We start from the raw sequence: 8,380 nt of genomic DNA on the forward strand, positions 1-8,380 counted from the left end.
TGGGTGCGGGCGGGGGAAGCAGCGGCTGCAGCTCCGGCAGTCCCGGCTCACCCGGTGCACGTCTTCCAGCAGCTGAACCGCGAGGCTGCCCGGCGCGGGGCTGAGCAGCTGGGTGGACGCCTGCACCACCTCCCACTCCTTCAGGCACAGCCAGGAGCCCAGGTCCGTACAGCTCTCCCGGAGCGTGGCCAGCACACAGCCCGTCCCCGCTGCGGCAGCCTGCCCAGCGGGCTTGGGGCACTCGGCATCACCCGGTGCACGTCTTCCAGCAGCTGAACCGCGAGGCTGCCCGGCGCGGGGCTGAGCAGCTGGGTGGACGCCTGCACCACCTCCCACTCCTTCAGGCACAGCCAGGAGCCCAGGTCCGTACAGCTCTCCCGGAGCGTGGCCAGCACACAGCCCGTCCCCGCTGCGGCAGCCTGCCCAGCGGGCTTGGGGCACTCGGCAAGAGCCAGAGAGCCAGAAACGGGACCTGGTTCTGCTGCTGCAGCACCGGCACGTGCGTCAGGCTCCTCCTGGAGGCTGCTCCGACTGTCCTCCTCAGTGCTTGAGAAACCCTGGTTCAGGCTTTCCAAGCCTGTGGAATCAAGGCAGTCTGCACACTCCAGAAAACAAAGAACGCTCGCCTCCAAGGATGGCTGCTGGCCAAAGAGACTGGATATTCGGTGCGTGATGAGGTCCAGGCTGTCCATGTGCGTGCTGCAGGAGTGCAGCCCTTTCTCCGCGTGCATGCACCACAGCAGCTCGCAGGAGAACCAGTTGGCTTGCAGGTAGTCGTACAGCTCCGGGCTGACCACACGCTTCACCAGCTGGGACAGGGCATCCAGGCTTGCAGCCGAAGGGGAAAACACGGCCTTCTGCAAGGCCAGCGTCAAGTTCTGCTTGAAGGAAGAGGAGATTTCTGCTTCCCTCACGTTCTTCTCAAGGAGTCGGACAGTGTGATAGACAGAAAGGAGCACCTGGGCAGAGGGAAAGAGCTCGTGGAGGATGGCTTTGTGAAAGAAGGACACGTCCACGAAAACAGCCTGGACCTTTTGCCACTCGGGGTTGAACTCCTTGAAGACGGTCAGCATTTTCCTGACGCTGTGTCCTGCGTCGTACTTCAGCAGTGACAAGTGTACCACTTTCCCCACTCGCTCCTTACTCTCTACAAGGAAAGCGTAGAGGACGTGTCTCCCCTCGCTCGGCACCCTGTGCAGCAGGAGGCTCTCGGGGAACTGCATAAACGAGCTCTTCATCTTGCTGGTCTGGAAGCTGAGTCTGTCCAGGCCGTGGTCGCTGTCTGCGCTAATTGAGGCCAGCGAGCCCCTGTCTACCCTCAGGAAGGTTTTCATGACCTCAGCAACCCTGACGAGCACCGAGGCCGAGGCATTTTCCTTCGCTGCCTCAGGGAGTGTGGGAGCCCTGTACAGAGCAGGCGCCCCGTCCACCGGTTGTCCCGCAACCACGTGCGAGTCCTCATCCGCCGCAGCACCGCTGTCGGTCCCACCCGCCTGCTGCTGCTTACGCAGTTTTGTAGCAGGGCCCTCACGTGCCGCGGCGCTTGCCGTCACAGCGGTGGCTCTGGTCAGGGAAAACACCGGGTCCGCATGGACGTGGTTGCTGTTCAGTTCGCTGATCACGAGCCGGTCTATGTCCTCCTTATATTGCAACACAAAATAAGCCGGACACAAGCTGGGCTGCTGCTTTCTCTTCTTGCTGTATTTTTGGGTCCGGGCACAACCAAACTTCACCCGCATGAACCTGCAAGCGTTAAGAAAGCGTTAACGGGGGCAGCAATGGTGGTGTAGGCTGCCAGCATTTAGTTTTGACTTTTCTTGCATGCCAACTCTATACTCAGTTAGTGAGCACAAAAAACCCACACACACATGCCAGTCAGACATGTGGGCTGGCTTCCTGCTCAGCAAAGCCTGGGGTAAGCTCAAACACAGGAGAAACAGAGGAACCGAGAGTTACAACAGCCACGACCGGACACTACAAAGCAGCCCCAGCTCTTGTTCCCAACAGCGCCTCTATTTCTGCTCTCCAGAAACAGCAAAGCCGTCAATGAAAACTTGATACCTGCGTGTTTGTGCCTTGCTCTCTTACAGCACGTATCATTTCTGCAACTCCTCTGCATCTGGAGGAGCAGGCTAGAACATAGCAAGAAAGGCTTCAAGGCATGAGATTAAATTATATTTTAAGAAGGCAAGGGGAGCAGTTGTGTAACTGGAGAACGGCCTTGCAGCCTTTGCACACACAAGCAGATCCACCGACTGGGACGGAAACGAGACAGTGTCACGGCACCACTAGACCCGTTCAGATAAGCAAAGGCTGCGGAATCGAGTACTGCGAGAGGGGAACCTGACAACACCTTTCCCTTGCAGTGCGGTAAAGGCAGCTAGGGAATGCTAGCGGACGCCAATATTTAGCGTCCTGCTACTTGAGTGGAAAAAGGCGGGAGCTATAGTTTGTCAGCAGTTTCAAAGATCAAAGCTACAGGTTTTGCTACAAGAGGCAAAGAGAATCGTCGAGCCAAAAGGCAGAGTAAACCAGAGCTAAGCAGCAGACAGAGGACGGCGGAGCGCCAGCCGGGGAGCGAGGGGGCAGCGAGAGGGCCGGGACACAGCTATATGCAGCGAGGGGGGAGGCAGGAGCGGCACAAGAACAGCCGAGACCACGAAAACGGCAAGCGCGTGACATAACCAACCGTGCCCCCCTCTACGGGTGCGTTACGCTACCGGGATCATCCCTCCCGCAATCAGAGAGCCCGGCCGCAACAGCGTTCAGCCGGGCGCGGACGAGAGCTTGCGCCCTGCGGAAGGGCACGGTTCCTTTCCCCCCCCCCCCCCCCCCCCCCCCCCCCCCCCAGTTGAGGGGAAGAAAAAATACAGAGATTATTTCAAGTGTTTTGTGATCATAACGCTCTATTTCTTTAGGCCATATCTGCTAGGAGGTTATGTTTTGTAAGTGTGGCTCTTCACTGACATATAACGTACCCAGATAAATACACAGGAAAAGAGTTAATCCTAGATTTTGTTTTTCCAGGAAGTTGCCAGTAACACTGAAAAAGCAACACAAGCTGTGCCAAAACTGTGTCTATACTGCCTAATGCAATTGTTCGAAAGTGAAATAGTTGTCTTGTCTGTATGGTTCATCTTCTCTCAGCACCTGTAGGAATATTTTACAGTGAGACACCTGTTCTGTATAAAAGTAAGGCAAAATTGATAACATTTCGTTGCACTTGTGCCCACTGAAATCTCCACTGAGGTCCAGAGGGATTCCACTCCTTTTAACGGCTGCTTGGAGCTATAAAGCTGTATGCCTTTAGTATTGCATGACTGGCTTCTTTTAACAGAATCTGGTACTATAAAAAATTAAAGTGATCATTTAGACAAGACATAATTAAGTGAACAGAAGTAATGAAACACTGCAGGAGTACCATCAAATATGAAATTCCAAATGCCCCCCAACGGGCACTTGCTCGATGAATGACTACCCAAAAGCACTGGCCCCATCTTTTGAGAACATGTATTAATTTATTTTATATTTCTCTGGATAATGGGGCATCCATGATACCTTTATATATTTCATTAGCATACATTTCAAGCTCAGAGTTGTTCACTAAGGAATCAAAAGTGGAGTCATTTTAGTACAGACATGATTTGTTCAGTAACTGAAAATCTGCTCTACTATTACAGGCTATTGTAAAAGCTTTATTTCTGAGTTATGTAAGCTCCTTTTGTTCATGTCATTCTACAGGACAAAGTTATTGTCATGCACTGTTAGTAGCTGACTAATCCTCATCTTCTGGAAAAGGACCACTGGAAAGTACTCCCCTCACTTATGCTTCTTGTGGAAATTAGTCTTTACTGGTATGCTACGGCTCTGTTTCTGAGGAGACCTGGGAACAAGTAACATTTAGATGATTCTGGGCTTTGCTCCACTTACATGAACTGTACCATGTCACAGTCAAGGTCTGTTGAGTTACATGCGAATAACTATGGCCCAGCATTGCAGTGAAGCTGGGGAATACATTTTTCAGTATTATTGTGATGGCTAAGTTTTCTGGGGGGTTTTGCTTAGAGATTTTCTGCTAATTTACACAGAAAACTAAAAAACAAACTCAAAAGGGGAACAAATGCAAACCCAAGCAAGTTTCGGCTCATACGAGCCCCTTCATAACACTGTGATTATTTCACTCAGCCATTCATCTTTGGTAAAGCTGCTGCCATCCTTATACTTCGCTCCAGCACAGCAGAGAGAGGGTGGCACTGCCAGCTCAGGGCACAGCGGGCTCAGCCCGCCTGGCCCCAGTGCTTGGCCTCTGTAGGTCAGGTCCCCTCTGTGGTGCGTGGTGGCCCAATGGCAGAACGTCCCTTTTCTGTCCCAGGGGACCCCCAGGTGCCGGTGCTGTACGAGGTGGAGCGGACCCGTACAGGGAAGAGCTTCTCTGTTCGTTCTGTAAAGGCCATCCAGCACGGAAAGCCGATCTTCATCTGCCAGGCCTCCTTCCAGCTCTCCCAGGGGAGCCCAGTGCAGCACCAGTTCACCATGCCTGCCGTGCCGCCCCCTGAGGAGCTGCTGACGCAAGAGGAGCTCATCCAGAAGTTCCTGCAGTGAGTGGGGTGGAAGGGGCACGCCGGGGATGCCCTTCTCTGCGGCTGGGGCTTAGGGAGGTGCAGGGATTGGGGCGACTGCCTGAGGAGTTCCCAAATATGCCTGGGAGGGGAGTAGAGAAGCAGGACAGGACAGGGCAGGAGCCGTGCCCCTCCTGCCTTTCTGTGTGGCCCTGGGTCCCTGGGCTGAAGCCGCTGCCAGCAGGACGTGCCCCTGGCCTGCCTGGAATTAACCTCAACTTCTCCGTGTTGGTCTACAGGAATCCTAACTTGGCGGAGAGATACAGAAAGCATCTCAACAAGATTCAAGCCGAAGATGTGCCGATTGATATCAAACCCGTGAACCCGCCAGATATATTCTGCTCGGAGCTGCAGGAGCCAAAGCAGCTCTTCTGGGTGCGAGCACGAGGCTACATAGGTGGGTCCTGCTGGGAGGGTGGTCCAGCTGCCTCACGAGCCGAGGGCTCAGGCTCAAGCTCAAGCTCACACTGTGGAGCATCCTCGTGATGGAGTGGGCCAAGAGGGTTGTGATTCAGAGGCTGTCTGCACCCTAAGCCTGCGGGGAAGCCTGGGGATTTCAAGGCTGGAATACGGGTGTGGGTGCCTGAGCGTGAAGCGATGCCTGTGTGCCGTGCTCAGCCACAGCGGGCTTTCCCCAGGGGGCACGGCAAGGGGAGCGCGTCTGAAAGAGCATCTCGGCTCTGCTTGGCCAGCAGCTGAGCCTCGGGGAAGCAGAGCTCCTGGGGCTTTGCCTCGCGCTACGTGCCCATGCTTGTCCCATGGCCACCCTGTGGGGGACGGGCAGTGCCGGTTGCTTTGCAGGAGAGACTGACATGAAGGTGCACTGCTGTGTGGCTGCCTACATCTCCGACTACGCCTTCCTGGGCACGGCCCTGCTCCCGCACCGGCAGTACCGCATCAAGTTCATGGTGTCCCTCGACCATTCCATGTGGTTCCATGCGCCCTTCCGAGCGGACCACTGGATGCTGTACGAGTGCGAGAGCCCCTGGGCTGGTGAGTCCTCACCGCATTCCCTGGGACCCACGCGGCAAAGGCCAGCCCTGCCTGTGCTGGGGGGCGGCGGGCCGCGGTCTGACAGGCGCTCTCTGCAGGCGGGTGCCGGGGACTGGTGCAGGGACGGCTGTGGCGCAGGGACGGGGTCCTGGCGGTCACCTGCGCGCAGGAAGGAGTCATCAGGGTGGAGCAAACGCCAAACCAGAGCAAGCTCTAGCTGAGGAATTCCCCGCGGGCTGGGGCTCAGGCACGCCGAGGGAGGGATCCCAGGACCAAAACAGATGCGGGCAAGGCGCGACCTGGGTGGCAGCGGGAAGGAGCCTTGAAAGAGACTGGGCTGGATCCAGCACTGCGGAGAATGCTGGTGCCAGAGGCCCTCTGCGACGGGTGGGGACGAGCAGAGGCCCTGTGACCGACTGCCAGCTGCATAGCACGTAACCGCACACTACGATCGGCCACCCTTCACCTGCCTTAAATAAAGCCGTCATGTGAACAGCTGGGCTCCGTCCCCTGGAGTTTGTCCCCTTGGCCCCCGTGATTGTGCTTGCCCGAGGCAGCCTCTCCTGGCAGGGGGAGGGCGGGCAGCGCCGGGGGCACTGGGGGCCGGCTCTGACCCCGCAGCAGGCTGGGTCGCAGGAGGGGAAAGTGCTACTACGGCACATGTAGCTTCCCCTTCTCACTTCTCCTGCCCTCCTCGTGCCCCTGGTGCATCAGTTGCTGCTTCTGCTTGCCCTCGGTCTCCTCCCCAGGGCCGGGCTCGGGCCCAGCCACTGGGAGCCGGGGAAAGGGCACGAGTCAGCTCCCACCTCAGCGTGGGGGGCTTGAGGCTTCCCGCTGATGGTGCCCTGGGGGAAGCGAAGCTGAACAGACACAGAAGGCGCCTTGCTCTTCTTCCTACCAAGACTTTATTAAATAAAGTCCTTTTTATTATATAAGTTTTATGGGAAGCTCCTGGCAAGAGCCCCAGACCCTGCCAGAAGCCTTCCTGTTCCCTTACGCAGTGCCAGTATGTCCCAGCTAAAGTCCCGTCCACTCTAGAAGTCCCCCCGCAGAGGGAGAGCCGGCTCCCGGCAGTGCCGGTGTGGGTGGCGAGCGCCCATGAGCACACGTGAGCACCCGGCCCCGTGGGACGGACTAACCACAGAGAAAGTGCATTTTTGAGGCAGCTCCCGGGCGTGGGCCGTGCTGCCCGCGGGAGCGCAGCGCTGCCTCCCTGCCCCATCCCCGCCCGTGGCATCGCCCTCGCTGCTCCCGGCCACCCCGGGCACGAGCCCCACGTGGCCCTCTGCCTTCCTGCCAGCGCTGCCGCCGGCGGTGGGACGCTCACTCCAGAGGCTCCTTGATCAGGCACTCCTTCAGGGTGGGCTGCTGCTGCAGGGGCGGCCCGGCCTCCCGCAGGTCCTGCAGCCGGGCCTCCGAGCGCCGCTTGTCCTTGCCCACCTTCCAGGCCAGGTGGACGTGGGCCTGCAGGAAGGGCCCCAGCAGCGGGTGGCTGCCTTGGGCCTCCAGCAGCTGCAGCGCCTGCTCGCAGCAGCTGTGGGCCTCGCCGAGCTCATCCAGCTCCTGGTGGCAGACAGCCAGCCCGGCCAGCGTCAGGAGGAAGCGGCCGGAGCCACAGACCCCCAGCCGGTCCTGCAGCCGGTAGGCGTTGGCCCAGGTGGCCAGGGCCTCGCGGTACATGCCGGTGCAGGTCAGGCGCTGTGCAGCCCGCAGGTCCTGCAGGAAGAAGAACTCGAGGAACTCGGGGGAGCGGCGTATCTCGGCGATGGAGTGCAGGTGGGACAGGAACTGCTCGAAGGCTCGGCTCCGCTTGGCAATGGTCTCGGCGGTGAAGTTCCGGCGCAGCCTCTTCCTGGGGAAGGCGATGCCAGCCATGTCGCAGCCGAAGCGGCAGCGCAGGCGGCGGTTCAGCCGCTCGAAGTCCGAGTAGCGCCGGGCGATGGCGGCAGGGGCCTTGTCGAACCGGCCGGAGCGGATCAGGTAGATGGTGTAGAGCTGCGGGGGGAGCCGGGTGTCAGGGCGGTGCCATGGGCGCGCTGCTCCCGCGGGGCCGGGCAGAGCCGGGTGTGCGGCCGCAGAGGGGCCACGGGGCGGTTTGCCCAGGCAGGAGGGAGCAGGCTGGGCTGCCGCAGCTGCAGCACCCATTGGCGATAGTTACCTGAGGCTCATCTGAGCCGCCAGCACCGTCCGAGCCGCACGGGGAAAGACAGAGAGAAATAAGCGCCAGCCCCGTGGGACCCCCGCCCCGGGAGGGAGCAGGACCCGCGGCCACCTCTGCGCCCACCCCACACCCACCCCGCGCTCACCCAGCCCCGCCGGGCTCACTCACCACGTACTTGGAGGAGCGCTCGCTGACCACACTGGCGCTGGTGACCTCGAAGAGCAGCCGCTGCGGTGCCAGGCTGCCCCGCGACTTCCTCCACAGCTCCTGCAGCTGCCGGGTCAGCAGGCTGCCGCCGGGGCGCTCTGCCCCGGGAGAGGGGTATCAGCCCGACCGCTGCGGGGACGGGGCTCTCCCAGCGCCCCGACGTCTCTGGGCCGCTGGCCCCCACCCTCACTTGGGTCCCCCCCAGGGTGCTGCTGCCCCGGGGAGCGGGGCTGCCCCAGCCCCCCCAGCACACCAGCCCCAGCACCTGCCTCCATCCTCTGCACCCGCTGCCGCGCCTGTCGGCTGCGGCGGCTCCCCCAGCTCCACTCCAGCACCGTCCTCCTCCTCCTCTTCCTCGTCCTCCTCCTCCTCGTGGCTGGTGAAGCTCAGGGTGCCGCTG

At 59.6% G+C, this 8,380-nt stretch overlaps 3 protein-coding genes across 3 annotated transcripts in view; 1 reads left to right on the plus strand and 2 right to left on the minus strand.

The window, feature by feature from the left end:
- Positions 1 to 3,944, minus strand: part of LOC103899133 — a 6,806-nt gene extending 2,862 nt beyond the window's left edge. The window contains 3 exon segments of the mRNA XM_019472139.1: positions 52 to 215; positions 218 to 1,743; positions 3,931 to 3,944. Coding sequence (XP_019327684.1) covers positions 52 to 215; positions 218 to 1,743; positions 3,931 to 3,944 — 1,704 coding nt within the window.
- Positions 3,945 to 4,344: 400 nt separating this feature from the next.
- On the plus strand, positions 4,345 to 6,098 carry ACOT8 (acyl-CoA thioesterase 8). The gene is made up of 4 exons (XM_009279555.2): positions 4,345 to 4,598; positions 4,859 to 5,016; positions 5,421 to 5,612; positions 5,711 to 6,098. The coding sequence occupies exons 1-4, from the start codon at positions 4,345 to 4,347 to the stop codon at positions 5,827 to 5,829; spliced, it is 723 nt and encodes a 240-aa protein (XP_009277830.1). The 3' UTR covers positions 5,830 to 6,098.
- A 462-nt stretch (positions 6,099 to 6,560) lies between these two features.
- Positions 6,561 to 8,380, minus strand: part of SNX21 (sorting nexin family member 21) — a 3,468-nt gene continuing 1,648 nt past the window's right edge. The window contains exons 2-4 of the mRNA XM_009279556.1: positions 8,250 to 8,377; positions 7,942 to 8,078; positions 6,561 to 7,607 (exon numbers count right to left, since the gene is read on the minus strand). Of these exons, the coding sequence (XP_009277831.1) occupies positions 6,936 to 7,607; positions 7,942 to 8,078; positions 8,250 to 8,377 (937 nt within the window). The 3' untranslated portion in view covers positions 6,561 to 6,935. The remainder of the gene's footprint in view (positions 7,608 to 7,941; positions 8,079 to 8,249; positions 8,378 to 8,380) is intronic.

This window comes from Aptenodytes forsteri, unplaced genomic scaffold (genome assembly GCF_000699145.1).
Source record: "Aptenodytes forsteri isolate BGI_AS27 unplaced genomic scaffold, ASM69914v1 Scaffold483, whole genome shotgun sequence".
NCBI classification, from domain to species: domain Eukaryota; kingdom Metazoa; phylum Chordata; class Aves; order Sphenisciformes; family Spheniscidae; genus Aptenodytes; species Aptenodytes forsteri.